The sequence below is a fragment of the Salvia miltiorrhiza genome, chromosome 7, assembly GCF_028751815.1.
Source record: "Salvia miltiorrhiza cultivar Shanhuang (shh) chromosome 7, IMPLAD_Smil_shh, whole genome shotgun sequence".
Classification (NCBI taxonomy): Eukaryota; Viridiplantae; Streptophyta; class Magnoliopsida; order Lamiales; family Lamiaceae; genus Salvia; species Salvia miltiorrhiza.
Genome location: NC_080393.1, coordinates 9411063 through 9433913, shown reverse-complemented (window position 1 = coordinate 9433913; position 22851 = coordinate 9411063). Strand labels below are relative to the sequence as shown.

At 34.9% G+C, this 22851-nt stretch overlaps 2 protein-coding genes across 7 annotated transcripts; both read right to left on the bottom strand.

Annotated features, from left to right (window-relative positions):
- Positions 1-7490: 7490 nt before the first annotated feature.
- LOC130992407 (pentatricopeptide repeat-containing protein At3g16010) lies at positions 7491-10409 on the bottom strand. Of its 6 annotated transcripts, XM_057917029.1 has the most exons (4): positions 10294-10409; positions 9866-9996; positions 7842-9686; positions 7491-7751 (listed from the first exon to the last, which is right to left on the bottom strand). In XM_057917029.1, exons 2-3 carry the CDS (start codon positions 9945-9947, stop codon positions 7855-7857), a joined length of 1914 nt encoding a protein of 637 aa, XP_057773012.1. In that variant the 5' UTR covers positions 9948-9996; positions 10294-10409; the 3' UTR covers positions 7491-7751; positions 7842-7854. The 6 variants fall into 6 exon arrangements, with proteins under 6 accessions (XP_057773012.1, XP_057773009.1, XP_057773013.1 ...); XM_057917026.1 differs by having other exon boundaries at positions 7491-9686; XM_057917030.1 differs by having other exon boundaries at positions 7491-9686; positions 9866-9941; positions 10294-10347.
- Positions 10410-12528: 2119 nt separating this feature from the next.
- LOC130992406 (heat shock 70 kDa protein 15-like) lies at positions 12529-19630 on the bottom strand. The gene is made up of 10 exons (XM_057917025.1): positions 19441-19630; positions 16872-18099; positions 16115-16342; positions 15935-16030; positions 14430-14627; positions 13833-14027; positions 13617-13763; positions 13376-13525; positions 13161-13291; positions 12529-13060 (listed from the first exon to the last, which is right to left on the bottom strand). Exons 2-10 carry the CDS (start codon positions 18039-18041, stop codon positions 12850-12852), a joined length of 2526 nt encoding a protein of 841 aa, XP_057773008.1. The 5' UTR covers positions 18042-18099; positions 19441-19630; the 3' UTR covers positions 12529-12849.
- Between the last annotated feature and the right edge of the window lie 3221 nt (positions 19631-22851).

The following is a 22851-nucleotide window of genomic DNA, read 5'->3' as shown; positions in this document are numbered from 1 at the left end:
TGGGGAGATTTTGTTATGTTATTCCTGTCCACATAACAATTTATGAATGCATTTACAATGTTTGTGATAATGCTTTCACTTAACTCCTCAATTATAGATGACAACGAAACCTAGCTCAATTAGTAAGATTTTTTTTTAATTAAAAAAAACTAAACTGTAAAAAAACTGCAATAGTAACATTCGCAAAATTAATTATTTTGATGTTGGATTAACAGAACTGTTAGTAAAGTAAAAATAAAATAAAATCGTCGTTGCTAGGGATCAAACCTAGGGTCACCCACGTGATAGTCGGGAATACTTACTACTATACTATAACGACATTATTGAAGAATTATTATTTTTGCCTATTATGTACATTGACGATCTCCTAACTCAAGAATGTTATGGTTCTCCGTTCTTTGGGCCACAATAAATTTGCATCTTACACGAACACGCTTCATTTTTTTTTTTGGGGCATGTATGAATTTTTTCCCCAAATTATAATACTCACTCTCTCCCATTTATTTTGGCACATTTGCTTTGGGCACGAAGATTAAGAATAATGTGTTAAAAGTGTAAAGTGAATAGGATCTACTTATTTAATGTGGGTAGAAAATGTATGGATCATATGCTATTTCTGGAAAGCGTCATTATAAATGGGACAAACTAAAAAGTAAAGTGTGCCAAAATAAGTGGGAAGATTATTAATTTATTTTAGTTATATTGTTATGTTGTTCTTATAGGGTTTGTTTGTATGACATTTGAATGTCACATATATATTTGGGGGATTTTCTTTAATATACAAGTTTTTAATATTTGCTACATTTCGTACCCATTTTTTTATTTTGCTACACTTCATATCCACTTAAATTTTTAAATATTTGTTTGTTGAAAAAAGTGAATTGATAGTGACATGAATTTAAGTAATCATTGTTAGAAATGATGATTGGTACTACTCCCTCCGTCCCACCACGAAGCATGACACAGTTTTCTTTTTGGTCTGTCCCACGAAGCATGACACGTTTCTAAAAATGACAAAAAATTTACCCTTTATTCACATTTTCACTTTTTCACCTACCATATTTAACACACAAAATACCAATTTCTTAATTGTCGTGCCGAAAAGAAGTGTGTCATGCTTCATGGGACGGAGGGAGTATAATTCTCTTTCTTTTGTCACATAGCATGAATGTGAGTGTGAATACATGAGAATTATTTGAAAGTTTCCAGTAAAGAAGTTTCCGATTATAATTTTCCGGTTATAATGAAGTTTTCGCCTACTTCAATAATTAAAGTTTCCATTTCCGCCTATTTGTTCTCTAGCATATCAAAGTTTTCGAATTTTCTTTTACTCTTAGTTAAATGTAGTTTCCACCTAATTCATTAATTGAAGTTTCCGCCTATTTTAGTAGTTAAAGGTTTTGCTAAATTCATTACTACCTACCCTATTCAATTCAATTTCATTGTTTCAGACTTGATTTGTACTTAAAGTTTTCATGTGAATGAATTGTCCAATCCTCCATAACATAAAAAAAAAAAAAAACACAAAATAATCACAACTACAGATGTCAAAAAAACCCGAAACCGACGGGTCGACCCGAATAGACCGATAAAAAAAGTGGGTTAGGGCTGAAAAATTTTAGCCCGAAAAAAATTTAGCCCGAATGGCCCGAACTGAAAATAGCCCGAGCCCGATAGGGTTGGCCCGAAAACCGAGTGGATTGGCCCGATTAACCGAACACTTTCTTAATAATTGATTTCTAAACTTTAATACTTTACTTTATAATTTGATAATAACATTTTGATGCTTGTATAATATGTTTTGATTTTTTCTAACGATCAATAATTAATATTTATGATATAAAAGTCAAAGAAAGATAGTAATTTATGTTATATCTATATACAATTTTTATTGAAAACAAAGTTAAAATTAGATATTATGTAAATTTACATTAAAATAACACTAATTTTTTTGATCTAAAATAAGGCGAAATATTTTTATTTAAAAAGCACGACATATTTTTATTACAATAATATGATTATCTATACAATTTCATAAAAATTAAAATAAAATACATGGATTCAGATAACCCATCTTTTGTCTTTTAAACTCTGCCTCAAGATTATCAATGTGCCTGATTATCAATGGATGGCTTAGGAAAGCTATGTCATCCTCAAAATGTTTATCATATGTAGATGGGGATGCATGCTTCACAGAATGTGCTTCCCTTTCATTGATAAGCTTCTGACATGCCTCCTTCAACATTTTGAGCTTTTTCAAGTGTGTGTGGCCCATGATCCTAATGTTCCGTTCAAATTGCATTAAGAGCTCCTCAAAGTTCTACAAAAAATGCCAAAAAAAATAAAATAAATGTTGATGTAAAAAATATAATAAATACTTAACAAATATTTTGAATTAACTTACATCTTTTGCAATGTTTTTTATCTCCAAGTTCCTTTTTTTAGTAGGAGGCAGCCTGTACTTGATTCAGCGAACACCATCTTTTTCCTTATCAACACTATCTTGCACTTCCTTGGCACTTCCTTTTTTCCACCAATTTGTTCTTGCCTTACTACTTCTTCTACATTCCACCACTAATAGGGTAAACACCCTCTATCCACTGACCTATTCCAAATTCTCCACTGCATCCCTTTTAGCATTCAACCTTGACCTAAGTCTCTTACCCGACCAATGTTTTATTAAAGGAAGTTCAGTTGGCTTGGCATTGCTGAGCCACTTGAATTGTTGAAGGTAGAGTATTACTCAAGTCTCTTACCCGACCAATGTTTTATTAAAAGGAAGTTCAGTTGGCTTGGCATTGCTGAGCCACTTGAATTGTTGAAGGTAGAGTATTACTAATATTAGTGGGCAACCACTAATAGTAGACTTAGACTCGAAACCTCTACACATCCTTTTCAAAACAAACTTACACCAGTTAAAAGATTTATCAGTTTCAATATTGCACAATGATTTAAAGAAATTGAAATCAATGCTCTGGTTTCCAGTAGAAGCCAGGGAAAGAAGACATTGTGTACATGAGAAATATTCTTTTGAAATTATCTCCTCCATCTTGCAAAGCATGATTACTTCTCATAATTTTCAAAAGTTGTGCGTGATTACTTCTCATAATTTTCAAAAGTTGTGTGTGAGTACCTGATTCATTTAAACCAAATCTATTTTTGAACTCGTGGATCATTATAAAAACGTCTGGGTCTTCTTTTGAGTTCAACAAAACGTCATGCCCATTATTCGGGATCATGAATACATCCTCAACGTCGTTAGAAGTAACAACGAGATTGGGCCAAATAATGAAGACACACTTCATTTGAACACGGAGATTAAAGAGATGTAGTTTACGTGATAAAACTCCACCCGCCCCAAAATGACGGGCCAATTTGGCCCGAAAGTCCAACGGGTTAATTTGGCCCGTAGCCCGTTGGGCCCGCCGAGCCACAAGGGTCGGGCCAGATAGGCCCAATACTTTTTAGGCCTTTAAATTCGTAGTCCAGCTCAGCCAAAACTACAGATGGGCCAGACTGACCCATCGGGTTGGGTCACTTTGGGCCCATTTTGACAGCCCTAGCTCGAATTGAACAAAAGGCAGAAAAGAAATACGGAAAAAAGTCAATGTGCCTTTCCTAAAGTGAGTTTTTTTTTCATTAAGATCTACAAATTATTGTTTTTAATTATAATATTTTAATTTGTAATTGTGTGATTGTTAGCTCAACAAATTGAAGCGAAAACACGAGCTCGTGTACAAAAAACTAAGTATATTTTGGCTGAGCAGGGATGAGACGTCTGATGAAATCCAATATAAATTTTGGTTGCACGAATGAGAAATTCACGACATTTAGTTAGGTAAAAATTACAGCTCGTGATCTCTCTTTATGAATCTCTAGAAAGCAAAGCAACACTCGGCCTTTGCAATAGAGATTCGTATAGTCCATCAATTTTAAGTAGAAAAGATGAGGAGATGGGCGTCAAGGTGGAAAAAGATTGCAAGTAAACTCCAAAAAAGTTGTTGAATTTACGGAGATCAGGATTTATATGAATTGAAATTTAAACTTGATTGACTCCATCAGAGAATTGTGTGGCTACAAGTTACAGAAGGGGACAAGGATATAGTGGTAGGAGATGAGTCTTTTTAATTATTAGATGTTTTTTTACCCAATTATTAGATATTTTTTTAGAAAGTGTAAATATAAACTGATCTGTTTTTACCTACCCAATTACTATGAAAGATGTTTCCATAGTAAATATTGTTATGAACCCACGTTTTTGTCTTTATAATTTTGTAAATAATGACTTCCTGCTAAAGCAAAAAATTAGCTATGTTTGTACTCCCTAATGTTCCCCTTTTTTATTTTAGTACATCTACAAAAAAAAAATGTTCTCTTTCCATTTTAAACACTATCCTACAATACAATTAACTAATGTGGGATCCAAGCTCCACTCTTCCACCATATATTTTTAAACATTACCCTGCAATAACACCTTTAATGTGGGACCCAAACGCAAAGTGGCACAGGAAGCTACAAAGGAACGTCGGTAGGAACGCCAGCGGGAACGATGCTGTGATGAAGCTGGAAAAGGCTAGGTTCAATGAATATGAACTCGAGTATGAGATGAAGAAACTGGTGTTGCCGCTGCTAGAGAATGACCATCTGGTTGTTTCTTCAATGCTGGATCTGGAAACATTCCAGTGGCTTCAGGAAAAGTATGATCATAATGGTGGAGTGCGAATTTGGTTTGCCGAAATCAAACCAAAGACTATGAAAAAGTTGATTGCGCGTGCAGAGGAGTTAGCAATTGATTTCGAGATTTATGTGTTCTAATCCAATCGAATGTTTTGTTACTCATCCAGTGAATTTAGAGTTGTTTCTATTTTTATTCCAGTTTCATTGCGTACAACTTGTTTGTATTGAGCAGCTATAACTTGTAATTGATGGCAACATTTTGACATAGTTTTGTATTTGTACCTAATTTTGTACGTACTTGTCTTGTTTTTTTTAATACAAAAAAAGCCTCCACTCACAACATACTTTACTAATGTGTATGTGGGCCTAAAATTTGACCTCTCATCTAAAAGATACAATTTTTGGCCATTTTTTAAATTTAAGATCGAATTGTTTTGCCCTTAATTAGAGCGGACCGGATTCGGGTTTGCCCGCGGGTTGGGCTTCACGTTCGAGTTGGGGCGTGGGGTTATGATGGTAAAGTTGGTACAAATGAGTAAATTCGTGCCAATTTTGTCATTCATTAGGTATACTTGGCACAATTATACCAATTTGTGCGAAATGTGACTGAAGATTGATGGTACAATTGATACAAATTGAAAAATTCATGCTAATTGTGTCATTCATTAAATACATTTGACACAATTATACACATTTATGCCGAGAGAAAGGGCGCGAGGAGCGACCACAGAGAGAGCTTCTCTTTAACTTTCTTCTTGATCCTTACATCTTTCATGATTATTGTGCTTTAATTGTTATTGTCATATCATTTATGGTTTATTATTTATTATCCCATATATAGTTAGACTAATCTATTTTGATTATTGATAGGGATGGCAACGGGCCAGATTTGGACTGGGTCTGGCCAATACCAGATCCAGATCCATTTTCATATATCAGATCCAGATCCAGATCCATGGATCTGAAAATTTTGGATCCAGATCCAGATCCGTCAGATCCGCGGGTCCACGGGTCCAGATCCATGGATCTACTATTTTTAAATTAAATTAAAAAAAATTCAAAAAATCAACAACATCTAATTTCCATCATGAAAAATATAACACAAAATACTTTTATCTAATTACTTTTAGTTTTTATTCTTTTGAATATAATTTATTTATTATTTTTAATTTAGTTAATATTATTAGTAAACTAAATATAAAATAAAAATATATATAAATAAAATAAAATGGATCCACGGGTCGGATCTGGGCCGGATCCGGATCTAAAATTTCAAGATCCAGATCCAGATCCGTTTTCAAAACTGAGATCCAGATCCAGATCCAGGGTCCAAAAAATTGAGATCCAGATCCGTAACGGATCTGGACCGGGTCCAAGATCCACTGCCATCCCTAATTATTGATACATAAATTACTTTTTTCCGAGTTGTTAAAGAAATGTTTTCTTTACCTTATTTTTGTTGGAACGCCGCATATATTTGGGAGATTTTCTTTACCTTATTGTGCTTTAATTGTTGTTGTCATATCATTTATGATAATGCTTTCACTTAACTCTGCGATCATTGATGACAACAAAGCGTTGGTTAGTTAGTAAAAGATGTTATCCCTCCAATTAATAAGTCGGGAATTGAGTCATACGAATAAATCGGGGCTTCGAGTCATCGTATGGCAAAAAAAACACTGCAATCATCGATTTATCAAAAAACACTGCAATCATCACATTCGCAAAATCAATTATTTTGATGTTGGATTAGCAGAACTGTTAGCAAAGTAGAAATAAAATAAAATTCTTCCAAAAAACACTGTAATCACCACATTCGCAAAATCAATTATTTTGATGTAGAACATTTAGTAAAGTAAAAATAAAATGTTGGATTAACATAATTGTAGGCAAAGTAGAAATAACATAAAACTCTTTTAAAAAACACTACAATCATCACATTCGCAAAATCAATTATTTTGATGTAGAACTGTTAGTAAAGTAAAAATAAAATGTTGGATTAGCATAACTATTAGCAAAGTAGAAATAAAATAAAATAAAATTTCTTCCAAAAAACACTGCAATATCACATTCGCAAAATCAATTATTTTTATGTAGAATTGTTAGTAAACTAAAAATAAAATCGCCATTGTCGGGAATTGAGCCTAGGTCACCCAAATGACAAGCAAGAATACTTACCACTATACCACAACGACTTTGTTGAAGAATTATTATTTTCTTATTTTATGTACATTAAATCGCCGATCTCCTAACTCAAGAATGCTAATGCTATCGTTCTCAGAGCATCTGCAACGCATCTACTCGAGCGCCTACTCGAGTAGAGCGTTGCACTCGAGTAGAGTGTTGCAGGGGGCCTTACTCGAGGCCTACTCGATCCTTTGAGTATACACGAGTGATGTAATTTTTTTTTTTAATTCTCTTCTCCTCTTTAAAAATCTCTCTCTCCTCTTTAAAAAACTAAAAAAATCAAGTAGGCTATCAAGTAACCCCAATGCAGCACTACTTACTCAATTTGATTCTCCACTATCAAGTAGGCTATCAAGTAAGCCCATTGCGGATGCTCTCAATTCTGTGGGCCACTATAAATTTGCATCTTACATGCTTCATATTTTTCTTGAATGTGTATGAATTTCCTTTTCCCAAACTATTATATTAATTTATTTTAGTTATATTGTCATGTTTTTTCTTATAGGGCTCGTTTGCATGACATTTGGACGTCACAAGTATATTATACACCTTCATCCCCTTAGAATAGTTAGTTCAATAACTAGGGTGCATGAAATTCACATATGAAAGTCGATTGCGAGATACACTTTTAAGTACCAACTCGAAAATAGATTGCGACATATTAATTGTTCATTGCAAACTAAACACAACTTTTAAAGCATTACAATTAAAAGTCTCAACCTTTCCTTCTGTAGCAAATTAGCAATAAAAATAACACCCAAAGAAGGGTCAGAATTTCAACAGTTGAGGTATGATTAATGTTCTACTAATGATTCTTTATCCCAAACTCAAAAAGGTTTTCCCCTCTCCTATGCAATTTCCAGCTAAAAGGACAACTTCAACAAAGGCTGCAATCCAAGTGTTTTTCAATTATAGATCTAGAATATTTGTGAAGGAAACACACAAGGGGTAAAAGATAAGTATCAATGGCTTTTTACCATATGTTGCTTATCAAGCTGCAGGCTTATCTTCATCAACTTTACCAACAGCCTCGAGTATTGATGAGTACGTTATGACATCATATTCGAAACCATTCTGGCGCATCTCTTTCATTAGCCTTGCAGCCTCTTCGAACATACCGGCACGGCTGAGGCAACCTAGAAGTGTATTATAGGAGACAGCGTCCGGCTTCATCTCAGAAGTTTTCATTTTCGTGAACATCTCCATCGCCTGTTCTGGCCCACCTGTTCTGGCCAAGCCATTCAAAATGATGTTGTGTGAGTTAAGATCAGGAGCACAACCATCATCTCCCATTCTTGGAAACAATGATTGAGCCTCGTCTGTCATGCCAGCCCTCACCATAGCCGACATGAGAGCATTATAGGCGTAGACATCCGGAGTGCAACCAAGTCTTTTCATCTCATGGAAAAGATCGACAGCCTCAGACAAACGTCCACATTTTCCAAAATGTTTTATCATCACAGCATACACACGAGCACTTGAGGATCCGCAATTTTCTTTAAGTTCTTGAAACAACTCATGAGCAGCATCATACCGTTTTGATCGGCCAAGACTGTTGATTAAGCTGCAATAAGCAGCTGGACATGGAGGAAAACCCTTTTCATCCATCTCTTCAAGCATTAATAATGCTTTTTCTAAGCTATTTTTCTTGCAGAACCCATCTATGAGGATTGAGTAAGTATATGCACTAGGACTAACACCACTGGTTTTCATTTTCTCATACCACGAGATGACCTCAGATACCGGCGCTTTTGATTCAAACAGAACTTTAATGAGAGTGTTGTAAGTTACCACATTTGGACTACAGTTCAATGATTCCATTCCTTCGAAGAGCTTGATCGCATCAGGCAACCTTCCCCCCCTTCCCAAGAAGTTTATTACATTGTTTATGAGCACGACATCTGGCCTACAACCATCATTCAACATGTTTAAAAATATTGAATAAGCTTCTTCAACCCTCCCGGCTGTGCCTAGACCTCTGATAATTTCTGTATATGTGTACACAGTTGGGGCACAACCTGCACTCTTCATCTCTTGAACTAATCCTAATGCCTTTTCAGGCTTACCTTGTTTGAAGAGAACACTTAACATTGTAGTATATATTTTTGCTGTGGGTGACAAACCATTCTCTTTCATTTCCTCAAACAGCCTAATAGCAGAATCACCGCGGCTTAGTTTCCCAAACGCAGATATGAGAGCACTATATGTTACAGTGTCGGGGAAACAATCACTCTCGCTGCACATCTCGCTATATAGCTCATGAACTTTCTCATAATGACCCTCTTTGATCAGCATCAAAATGATAGTATTGTATGTGGTAGCAGTTGGTTTGCACTTGCGATTTTTAATCTGATAAAAGATCGAGAGCGCTTTGTCCACCATCTTCACCCTGCCCAAAACTCTAATGATTTCAGACAGATCAGACGGCCCAATAACACATGAACTCTTGACCAGCTCTTGAATCATCTTCCACATTCCACCAACCAGCCTCGCTTCCTCGAGACAATGAATCAAAGCCATGTAGGTGGTACAGTCATGCTCAAAATGCCTTCTCTTCCCAGCCCACCTAAAGAACTGCACTTTCACATTGATCTCCACGTCTACTTGCAAAACCTCGCGAACCAATCTATGATCAACCTTTAATTTCAGAACCTCCAGAGCCTTTTCAGCATCAGGACCCCACTTAAATATTTTCAAGATCCTAATAAACCTCTCATCTAGTTCCCTTGCCGGGCTGTTCTTCCTTATAGCAGACCGGTTTCCAAAACCCGTTTTCTCATCTTTCGGGATTCCTAACCGGAACATTTGAACAATTTCACTTTCTGCAAAACAAAAAAGAGTTCACTCACTCTACCTATCACATAACTGAAACTGCCTAGCATTCCATATTAAGTTTATTAACAGAGTAAACATAAAAAGGATCACAATGCTAAACCACAGCGTAACCGTAATCAATAATTTTTTTTAAAAAAAACACAGATTCAGGGTAAGAAATCTTCACCTGTCTGCTTGATTCTCTCAAATAAACAAGAACAAGTAGAAATTCCTCGTCTCCAGAAGATCGTGCTGCCAGCCATCTTCATTACACAAATTAAAAATTCATACTTAGAAGCATTGATGTGATTTTACTACCTGAAAATTGCAGTCATCCAAAAACTATTAGAAGAAAACTAGACAATTCAGGCGCAAGGTACCAACTTCCAAAATAGAAGACCGAAAGCATCAACAAGAAAATAATCAAAACCTACATTAGCTAATGATAGAATCATATAAAGAAGATGTTTATCAGACATAAACCAGAATGAAATCCCTCCAATTTGTCTTGGCCCAATAACTTTGTGCATCGGCATTCGTTTTTCGATTTCAGCCGGGAAAACTGAAGCGAAATAAATACGGAGAAATCGAAAAAGATAAAAGAGAAATGCATACCTCTTCCAGTTCTAGAGTTTGGATTTTAACCGAGGAGTCTAGTTGAAAATGGAAGCAAACCAGTCCCCACCCCAGACCAAAATAAAATGATAAATTACACTTTACACCCCAAAACTATAAATTTGTACTCACATACCCCCGCATTATAAACAAGCCCAATATCACCCCAAATCCAAAATAGTCTGAGTCTGATAAGATTAGTCCGACTAAACGATTTTTTTTTTATTATTGTTAAATTTTACTACTTTAATTTTGAATTTGATAAAAGATTTTAATACTTGTGAGTTCTGTTATTGTTTTCTTTAATGCACAATATATAAAAAAAAAATCTTACATGAAATTTAAAGAAATATAATCACTTAAGTTTTTTTTAGGCGGAATATAATCACTTAAGTTAAATGTACATTTACCTCTCATGAAATTTCTTACTCCTTTCATTCCAATTATATAGGCTTGTTTTCCTTTTTTGGATCTCTCAAATATATAGTCTAATTTCCATAAAAGATGCATTTTAACTCATTTACTAACATACCCTTATTTAATTCTTTGATTAACTCTACATTAATTAATTATCAAAAAATAAATATGGATATGTTAGGAATTTACTTTTATAATTTATTTTTTAACAACTTTTTTAATCCTGATGCAAACTCAATTAGCCTATATAATTTTTTTATAATAGAATGAGGAAATATCAATTTTTATGTAAATCGATGTTAAAAGAAAAGTTTCTTATTAAACACATATAGATTGATATTGAAATTACACACATATCTAACACAAAGTTAAGTGCCTTAATTAATAAAATCTGGTATTGTTTTATTAAAAGAAAATTATTTTAAATATATACTCCCTCCGTCCCCAAAATAAATTCCTCTTTGGAGACGGCACGGGCTTTAAGGAAAAATGGTAAAGTGTCTATGTATTGATAGTAGAGAAAAATATGTTATAATTAGTATTGGGAGTGATGAAAAGGTGAAAAAATGTTATACTAATTAGTATTGAGAGTGGTGAAAAAGTGAAAAGTAAGAATAAATAAAGTATTATTAGTGGTGGGTAGTTGTCCAAAAATGGAAAGAAAGAAAGAGGAACTTATTTGGGGGACGTCCCAAAAAAGAAAAAAAGATGAACTTATTTCAGGGACGGAGGGAGTATGTTATAAATTTTTTCGTAAATTTTCCGACTGAATTGGCTAGCTTGAAAATTAAAGATTTAGGACCAAAATAATTGGATAGAAATTATAAAAAAGAAAAAGAAAAAAAGAACACCCCAAATAGTTGAACAAAAAAAATCCAAAATTAAACGAGCTAGCCCAATGGATATTCCTACCTAAAATAAAATAAGTTTATATGCTTAAAATAAAGAATTACAAAAGAAAGTACTTGAGGAAAATATTGAAGGAATTTATATAGTATTTCAAATAAGGTATTTCAATAAATATAAAATGATAGTATTAAGATATTATAGAAAGTTATTTTATTAAATATAAAAACATGTAAAATATTATGCGGTTCTTCAAACTCCAAAACTTGTACATTGTGAAACAGTAACATCTCTATGATATTAACAAACACTGAAAAAACTATCACATAAATAAATAAATAAATAATAATAATAATAATAATAATAATAATAATAATAATAATAATAATAATAATAATAATAATAAATAACACCATGCACGAGCATAGTGACACACAAGCATAACACTAGTATTTTACAACACAAATACTCATGTGCAACCAGTTGCACCATGCAACTGGTTTCCAGGGGAAATGACACTTGAACATTTCCGAATGATGACATTACTTCAACATACAAATGACACTTAAAGTCTTCAAATAAAGTGTCATTTGTATGTTGAAGTAGTGTCATTCAAAAATCAGTTGCATGGTGCAACCGAAAGAGTGCCTCATTTTACAAAATCAACTTCTTTCTTCAGAGTGTTCCAACCAACAACCCCGAAAAAGGGAACACAAACCCATCGAGGACCAAACAACAATTAAATAAATGAGATTTATTTACATAATTGATAAAGTAATCTTCGATAGCAAAATTTTTCTAATCCCACATTCTTCATGTGATATAAATCAAGCAAAATTAACTTAAATAACAAAATAATCAATATGTCTAAGTTTCAATCTATCTAAGTAAATAAATTATTAGCCTTTATTTTTAATCCATCAAGACTAGTACTGAAAAATAACACCCCTAAATGGAAAACACAAAAGCAAGTTATAGGCCAGCAGCACAGATAGACTTTCATTTTAAAAAATACGGCAAAAATTCGATACATAAAATAAAAATGAGACTCAGCAGTGCACAACCCTTGTAAGAGTCAAAGCGGGTGTACATCGTCAAACCTATCTTCTCCATAACAAAGTTACAGAGACGCACCTATAAATATAATATGATATGATTCCCCACCACCTGAAATATTTATCAAACATTTTCCATGCAGGTCAAATCATAGCCCACCAACAAGTCCCAAATCCTTGCACAAGAACTCAAATCCGCCGATACAAAACACTGCTAAAACAAATGTCTGCTGCAGATTTAACCTGAGCTTGCTCCGCTCTCAGGCTTATCTGTTTCCATGGGCTCCGGGGCAGGCTGTGGTGCTTCGTTTCCGGATCCAGCAGCGTTGGTGTTTTCGCCATTCTCTGTCCCTTGAGGAGATTCACCTCCAGACGGCGCTGGAGGTGTTGGCTCAGTAGTGGATGGTTTTGCCGCTGGCTTTGGCTTCATCATGATCGGCCTACAAAACCTGTGAAAGCATATCGTTTTCTTGAATTTCACATGGAGAAACTATAAACACCAATTCAAGACAAATAAAAGAGACTCTCTGTTATTTATCTATCAAGTACCTGTCAAGAGATTCAGCCTTCTTCCTGACATCAGCAGACAAAAGAACCGGCGGCGTGTACTTTGGAAGTGTATCCTGGTGCTGTTGCTTCTCTCTAAGCCAAGCTTCAGCTTCAACACATTCACTCAAAACCTAAAGAGTGGTAACACAAACTGACTCAAGTGTTCACAGTACTCCTTCCAAATAAGCAAACTTTTGTTTCTCAAGGAAACACACCTTTTGTTTCTCGGCCAGTTCAATGTGATCAAACTTGGAATCATTCGACATTGCTGCTTCCCTGTAACTGTTGATGCAATAAATAAACTGACTGATCACATCTCCTCTCTCTGAGTACTCCTTGAAGCGCTCCTCAATGGGATCACCTTGCTAAAAGAGGGGACACCCAGAAATTGTCATTATCATCTTTTAGATATAGGAGACAGAGGAGAAAAGAATAAATGAAATTCCCGATACTCACCTTCTTGAGCTCATCCAACTTAGCAATATATACTCCTTTTGTTTCGTCCTCACCATCCTCATACAACCAATCTTCCACCTCCTGTAGTTTAGAAATAAGCTGCTCTCTATCTGATTCTGTCACGAACTCGTGATATTTGTCATGAAGCTGCAGTCAGAAAGAATGGTTAGAATTAAAAGGTTAAGTTTATCAGCAAAGACCTATATTGATGCATACCTTGTTCCGCATGTCATAAACATAAGCCTCTACAGCATTCTTTTTATCTTTAGTTTCTTCCATAACACGATCCTGCAAAGCCATCTCAAACTCCTTCTCCACAGCTTTTTGCACATCGGATGCAGCGAGACCTCCGTATATAATTTCTGATACAGGGACAGTGGTTTTCTTAACCTTCTTCTTTGGTGCCTCCACCTGATGAAAATAAAACCATGGATCAACCTCGGGGTTAGGGTATCACTTTGAAACCACGTATAAAATAGCGAGATGGAAACCAACTTTAACCATTTATTTACAAGGTGCATAGATAGCAATGGCTAAAGCTTGAATATCATGAGATGAATGCAAAATAAAAATCAAAGAATTTCCATGGATAGCTCAATGCAATCTTCTCGCGTATCAATACATCAGCTATGAATTAATTAATTCCAAACAACCATACTCAGATATCAGATAGTATCTTTTAAGTTAGTTTATTGAGACACAGGTCCCAAAGTAGCGTAAAAGTTCTAATTATTGAAAAGCCTAAATATAGTTCACGGTTTGTAAACATATGCTCAATCATCATCACTAGGAAAATTATCATTTAAAGCTAACCTTATCCGTTTCCATCTGAGATGTCTTATCTCCTGATTCGGGGCCACCATTTTCAGCTCCAGGGCCATCAGTCTTAGCATCTTGCATATTTACATCAGTTTCAGTGGTACTGGGATGAGCATCATCAGTTTCCATCTTGGTCCCCTCTTTAGCTGGCTCTTTTACAACTGGAACATCCCCCTCTTCCTCTTCTAAGAGCTGTAGCAAGGCATACCAATTAGAATTTCAAGGGAAAAGATAGAAACATTCTCTTCCTCACACGAACTAGAACAGAAGGAATGACTTTAAGATTAACTATCTCAGTAGACCAATGAAACTGTTAATATAACAAAATAAAATCCACTTTAATTTGCTTCAGTTCCTACTACAATATTTATTATGATTGGATCAATAAACATACAATTTTCCTAGATTTGAATGCTTTTATCGGTTCGGTTCCAATTGCAAACCATATAACATCCAACTCATTGACCTATATGTCATAGTATTACTCAAGTCAGAGCCACAGGATCACATCAAAACCCCATAAATACTACATCCAAATAACTGTGTACTGCAATAACACGGAACACAAAAGCATAATGTTCAACAAACTCCTCTTCTCATAAAAGAGGATTCATCTCTATATAAATTAAAATATCAATATCAACTGAATCTAATCGATTCATTTGCTAAAATCTCACGGAATTGAATGTTATCCAAGTCGAAAGCAAGTACTAGGGCTGGGAAGTTCGGGATCGGGTATAGGGTACCCGATTACCCGAGCCAAAAAAAATCGGGTATTGGGTACCCTATACCCGAAAAATTCAGGATCGGTATGAAAAAATCGGGTATACCCGAAACACCCGAATTATTTATTGAATATATTTTAAATTGTTTAATTAAATTTAATATGAAACTTAAAACTAAAACTAAAGTCTAAAATCGGGTATTAGGGTACCCGAATACCCTATTAAGTATTAAGGGTATATTTTCGATTTTTTTTCAAATAGAGGCTATATTTTCGATTTTTTTAAGAAAATCGGGTATTAGGGTACCCGAATACCCTATTAAGCCAAATCGGGTAATTCGGGTACCCTAATACCCGATTTACCCGAATTTAAAATTGCCATTTTGACCGGGTAATTTAGGGTACCCTAATACCCGACTCGGGTACCCGAGTCGGGTATTAGGGTACCCGATTAAGAATTCGGGTTCGGGTTCGGGTATCTCTCCTCGGCCTTATTCTGGGTCAGGTACCCGATTTTTTCGGGTAGGGTACCCGATCCCGACCTCATGCCCAGCCCTAGCAAGTAGCAAGTTAGTTTGAAATTCAAAGAGCATCAGTTTCATTGATCATGACTCTGTGATGGATCAGTAATGAATTTGTTCATTCCCCAATGCATTCGTGAATCGTGATATAGGAAAATAAATGCAATTAAAAGAAAGCACAATAGTTTGGTCCGCAAGCTTGTGATGTCATTAGGGTATGGAAGAATCTAGTGTGCTTCATATTGAAATATTACCGTTGCAGACTCAATCGAGACAATGCCATGAAGATTCAGACGAACTTTCACCTTCAACTTTGCCCTTTCACCTTTTGTGGACTGGAAAGGTCCAACCTGCAGCTCAGTAAGAGAATATGTCATATGTTAAGTACGGGAAACAAATGTAATAGTGAATGGAAAGAATGCACAACTAGCTACCGTGTAAGTGCTAATCTTTGCAGGTGCCTGCAATTCACCGGCATTGGCATATTGTACATCTACAGTGAAGGTGCCAGATCTGTAGAAAGTCAAAGCCTTAACACTTGGTATGGCATTGCCCTTGGGGAACACAATAGAGCTTTGCTGATTATCAACTGCTCCATTTTGTGTATCAGGGGCAGATCCTTTCCATGACAAAGCAATGGAAAATGGAAAATTCTCGTTAACCTACACGACGAAAAGAGCATACATAAGTCAGTCCAATTATCATGTGATAATTTCGGAGACCACCCCACTCTACAAAGCTAGTGTGAATTCAAGACGTTAACCTACACGACGGAAAGATCATACATAAGATAAATGTGTGAACACTACAAAATCATATTACCAAAATTGTTTCGATAAGTACAATGATGAACCAAATGAAAGTAGACCAAGGAATATCCTGGACAAGTCAACATAACCCAAGTAGATCGAGTGAAGTTGCAGGATAATCCAATGGCAAATCCCTCAATTGTTGGATTAAAAAACTATATCTAGTAATGTCAGCAGATAAAATACAGCTCTTGAAAGTCAAAGATTAAAGGTATCCATACTACCATCTCATTTCCCTCAAACTTTTTGACATTTAAAAATAGGCGTCAAAAACCAGTTTTGGATCCACATTGAAGTTTATAGGGATGTGAGATAAACAAAAGGAGAAGTACATAGAAGATCCTGAGTATAGTGGTGCACAGGTTCTGGAAGAAACATTTACCTGAAAATCCCGAACTTTGAATGTGGGGCTGAGGATAGCACATTGTAGAGCACTGCCTTTCGCCACACATTCACTAGCATTCATTGTTCGTCTAGGCTCCTTTCCAAAAAACTCGGTCAAAATTTTAATAATAGCAGGAACTCGAGAGCCAGAACCAATGACTTCAACAGAATGAATATCCTGGGTAGTCAGTCCAGCATCAGCAAGAGCCTTCTCCAATGGCTTTTTCACACGTTCCAAAATTGGAATACTAATCTGCTCAAACTCATCTCTCTTGATAAAACCTCGGACATCCTTCTCTTCCATCAAGCACTCAATGTTCAGAGGTGCCTCAGGATTTGCACTGAGGACCTTCTTCAACTTCTCACAAGCAGCACGCAACCTTAGGCAGGCCCTTGCATTTTGATAAACATCAATCTTATATTCATCCTTGAATTTTGCAGCAAAATGTTGGAAAAGCACTTCATCAAAGTCCCTTCCACCCAAACACCGATCATAAGAATGAGCCAATATCTTCAGCTGACCTTTCTTGAAGGCAGCAATACATACTTGCATACTGGCATGACCAACGTCGACAAATGCAACATTCATCGGTTCATTTTCAGGTAAATCGGTCTTGTAAATACCATAAGCTAAGGCGGTAGCTGTTGTCTCGTGAATGAGATGAAGAGGGTGCAAACCAGCAATGGTCGCAGCATCTATAACAGCTCTCCTCTGCAGGTCCGTAAAGTAAACAGGTATCCCGATGCAGCAGTCTACGACAGCAGCATTTAAGTTCTTTTCGGCGATGATCTTCAAATCAGAAAGTACCATTCCTAAAAGCTGAGTAGGTGTGAAGGTCCTATTTTCCGCCAAATACTGAGCATGAATCAAAGGATATCCATCAGGCCCTTCAGTGACTGAAAATGGCAATGATTTGATATCCTTCTGCAACTCGGGATCTGAATATTTACGTCCAATAAAGCGTTTTATCTGTGATATTGTATTTTTTGGATTCATCATACTTGATGCAGCCCCTGCTGTTCCAAGAAATCGCTGCTTCTCACCAAAACATACGATAGCAGGAGTTTCACGCTTGGACTCATCGTTGAGCACAACATCGATTCCTCTTTGCCTTGCAACTGCAACAACACCACTTTCGTTCCCAACATCAAAACCTACCACACTCATGTTTACTTTAATACTTGAAGTTGCAGCAAAGTCCCTCTGCAACGTGACAAGTATTTACCTGAATCATAAAAAATTTACAATTTAGAGTCACCGCCATAATAACTACAATGCGTATTACCAGCATTAACAAACAAAAAAAATGGCAATATGCACGTAATCATTGACATAAAAATTGCAATAATCTGATACCGCCAACCAGGGCTGTTTTGGGCCTGTGCGCGATGGGTGAGAGCAGAAGGCTCCCTAAATATATGTATCATATATACTATACCATAAAGCATACAATTAGTTTTTATAGCGCAGTTGGCAAAGTGCTTGCCTTGGAATGATGAGTCGCAGGTTCGATTCCCTTCAGCGATTTTTTTTCTTTCAATTTTTTGGATAATTAATGCATCATGCAATCATCGGGCAGAATTTAAGTTTATTTAAGGCCCTCTCAAAGCAGATTGGCGAGTTTAAGTTTTTTGGTTAATTAAGGCATCGTGTGAGCATCAGGCGGAATTTAAGCTTATTTAAGGCCTAAGGCTTAGGCTTTTTCAAAGCAGATTGGCGAGTTTAAGGTTTTTTAACGTTAAAATTTAATGTACGCCCTTACCTTCAATATTAACAGTAGATTTGTAATTCCCAGATTCTCAACAGATTTCAAACTCTTTTGGACGAAATTGATCTATATTAACAGTAGATTTTTTAACCCCCAGATTGCCAACAGATTTCGAACTCTTTCGGAATAAATTGATCAAGAAAGGATTGTTAGTGATTTTGTTTCAAAACATACAACCGGATCAACACTTTTTAAGTACATGTATTAGTGTTTGATTTCTTTCTTATGTTATTTGTTTGTTTCTATATTATTTTTAATGTATTAATAAGGGCCTATTTTAAGAACTTGCACAAGACCCTGCTGCTAACAGCATACAGTAAAATAATAACGAACAAGCTGAGACTACCTCCACTCGTGGCCCGATCAACATCTCATGCACACACATTGCCGTATCAGACAACAAAATTTGTACACTAATCAGCACACAAACTACCCAATCAAATAAACAAACTACACATGGAAACTGATGGAAAGCGAATTATAAGCCCACTATACATCGAACTCAGGGCCAATGAGTCAATGAAGACAATCTCAAGCTCCAGTACCTCAAAAACAATGACTTCATCCAAATTGTACTAAAACAACCCCGCAACAAATGAAAATGCCCTAGCAGAGACACAAACTTCATCGAATCTACTGAAGTGAATCCACAAATACACATTCCAGTACCCGATTCCATTCATTTGAAAGTCCACACAACACAACATATGCGTTAAAAAAAAAGCACTGGGAATGATTAGATCTGAAAATTAACGTACGATGCAACATCAGCAATCAGGATTCGATAGGAAAAAGTACCTGAGAGCAGATCGAGCGCGCCGCGCAGAAGAATTTGTGGGATTTTCTACTGTGAGTGAGAAGGAGAATAAAAATAAAAATAGAAAATAAAAATCTAATGAAAATTTAGACGGGTTTATAAGTAGAGAAGGATCCAGGGTTTGCGTCATTGTGTGGAATATTAATATTAATACTTAACAAATAATTACAAAAAAATAATAATAATGGCCCAGTGGTCCGAGATGCGTCTACGAGATACTTTGCCGCTTCTAGAAACATCTTTGCTTTTTATTTATATATATATATATATATATATAAAGTACATAACAAAAATTGAGCTTCGTTTGGGCTATAATTTTTGGGCTTCGAGTTTGAACAAATTGGGTTTTAGGTCACACTCATGTAAAACGTGCTTCATGTATGTTTCCATTATTTATTTATTCACGATCCATATCCTCCAATTGAACGGGAGAAGTTCTCGATCCAAATTGTATCTTCACTTTTTTTTTTTTTTTTTTCTGAGGCAAAACTGTATCTTCACTTTATGTTCCGCAAATTCAACGAGATTAATGAGGTGCTCTATTAGTCAATCTATAAATATAAAAAAATCTTTAATAAATGATTAAATTTAGGAGATAGTTTGGTAGATGAGATAAATACGATTGATATGATTGGGAAAAAAAAATCACTCAACTTTAGAAACGTGGACCAAATAATTAATCATAAGCTCAATCATGTCAATTAAATTATTTTACTAATCATGTCTAAGTAGATGCCTCCTAGCAATCTGCAGAATAACATGAACATTCTTTAATAAAAACTCTTCATCCTCCTCATGTTTCGTCGTAATTTGAGTTGTCAGAAAAAAGAACTTTCAAATTCTCGATTAATGAGTTTCGCATGCTCGAGGTTGGAGAAATGAGAAGATTATAAGCTGGCAAAAAATAAGTAGTAAGTAATATTAATCGATTCAAGTTAAATGTTAATTAATTTAAATGCAATATATTTTTTAAAAAAAATTATACCCTTCACAAATGCATTGTTTTCAAATTTAATATAATTTTCATTTAGTATAATTAATGCTTCTATTCATGAAACATTTAATTTATTGCGTTTTTTATTATATAGTTTATCAGCTCCATTTTTCAACAAATATTGGCTAAGTGATCTAATCTGTATATTATACTATGGGGGAAAATACAAAAAAAAAAAAAAAAATCCCGCCAAAATATATAATCCATGCAAAAAATACTATTATCATTTGATATACATATTATAAATATTACTCCCTTTGTTTCATTATAAGTGTTCGTTTGGTTCAACCAGAGGAATAGAAAGGAAATGAAATCAAATAAAGAATTGGAATGATAACAATACTTATTACTTTTATCGAGTGTTTGGTTTAATAATAAAAATGAATCACTAGTAAGATATTCTCTTTCTTTTGTTTCTCCTCTATTTTGAGGGGTAACAAATTGGCTGATTGGATTACCCTCAAGTAAGGCTAATGATTAACTCATTTGCAAACTAAACATAGTCTCCAAAAACACCTAATCAAACATGGGGTAAATATTTCATTATTTTTGGGCACAAAAATTGAGAAATGCATTTAGTAGATACAATGGATTGGTAAAGATTGTTTAAGTATTATTTTAAAAATAGGTATAGACTATAAAGGGAGTAAGGTGGATGAGCTGATGATCATTAGTTAATGAATTTAAGTCCTTTAATTATTTATCAAAAAATAAATAAGACATTTATAATGAAACGTTCTATTATTGAAATTGAAATATTTGTATGGGAGCAAGGAAGTATATTATTATGCATGCATTTAGTTCCATTGTATATCAAATTATGCATTTGATAAGCATATTCATGAACAACGATTATACGTGCTATATTTTCAAATTAATTTGTATTCTCTATGTGTTGCATGTTTGTTGCTGCGATTTAAATATAAAATGTATAATAATGGTGTATTAGATAAATAGAGAATGATCGAGACGGCCGATCACTTGTTCTTGAGCTGTGATAAGGTCTACCAACTGTGGAGCGAGGTTGTTGCTTGGCTTGGCAAGCAAACGGTACTTCAGTGCAAGGTAAAAAACCATTTTAACGCCTTCATCAATCTTGGTTGTAAGAAAGAAAAACGTTTCCTGCTTGGTGTGCGGTCTGGAGTTATTTGGAGTATCTGGAAATTGAGAAATGAGTGCAAATTCCAACTAGGCGAGTGGAATACGTACAAGATGATTGTTGAGCTTAAGTCGAGATTGTGGAGTTGGATGACGATCCATAACGTGCAGAAATCATCAGAGGATTTCAGGAGTTGGTTCAACGCAGCTTCATCTGGAGAGACTTGAGTGGCTGGATGTTTTTGTTTGTCTTTTGTTCTCCTTTTCTCATCTATTTCTCTCCCCTTTGTACTTCTTTGGTACTGTTGGTACCGGTTCAATGAAGTTGCTCCATTTTTCTGCTCAAAAAAAAAATAGAGAATGAGAGATAAATATTGTAAGAACGAAATTTGGAGAAGAAATCACAAGAACAAGATGAGCGGCGCAACAATTATGATCTAAATTTAGGGATTATTAATTGAGGTGGTCTCCTGTACACTCGGGTGTATCGTATACTCGGGTTGTACCCGATTTGGATTCTGACCCAATTGAACTATCTTGACCATTTTTTTTTTAAATGACACTAACACTAACACGATCTTGGAATGACATTAACACTATTTTGTTTTACAAATGACACTATTTCAAAAATAACACTAACACTATTTTGTTTTACAAATGACACTGTTTCGAAAATGACACTAACACTATATTGAAATGACACTAACACTTGACATTCAGATAGGATAGTCTAGTTAAGTTAGATGCGGGTCAAGATCTGGATCGGGTACGACCCAAGTGTACCGTGCAAGCGGGTGTACATGAGATTTTGTGTTATTTATTAGGGTTGTATTTTATAATTTTATTTTTATTTTTTGAACATAAATTAATTTTCTTTAAAGCATGCCTATATGTTTTGGACTATTGATTTAGTTTTAGTCCGTCCACAAAAAAAATAAGTATCTTCTATATTTCCTTTTTGATGCGTCCATCAAATGAATGCTCTAATTCATCTTATTTATAATGGCAATTACTAAGTATAGTATGTACATAGTTCTTACCAACTACACACACATAAATTACATAAAATAAGTTGTTTTTATCCATTTTACATTCTCAACACTTTATTCTAATGTGTATGCCCATTTATAGAGATATGTGCCATTATAAGTGGAAGGAAGGGAGTATAACATAAGTAACTCATTAATTTTATATTCCTAAAAAATATAAATTAATTTTTTACTATTTTAACTAAGGCGTTTGATTTGAGTGATAACACACATGATTGATAAAATAATTCACCATAATCAAGTACTTGGTT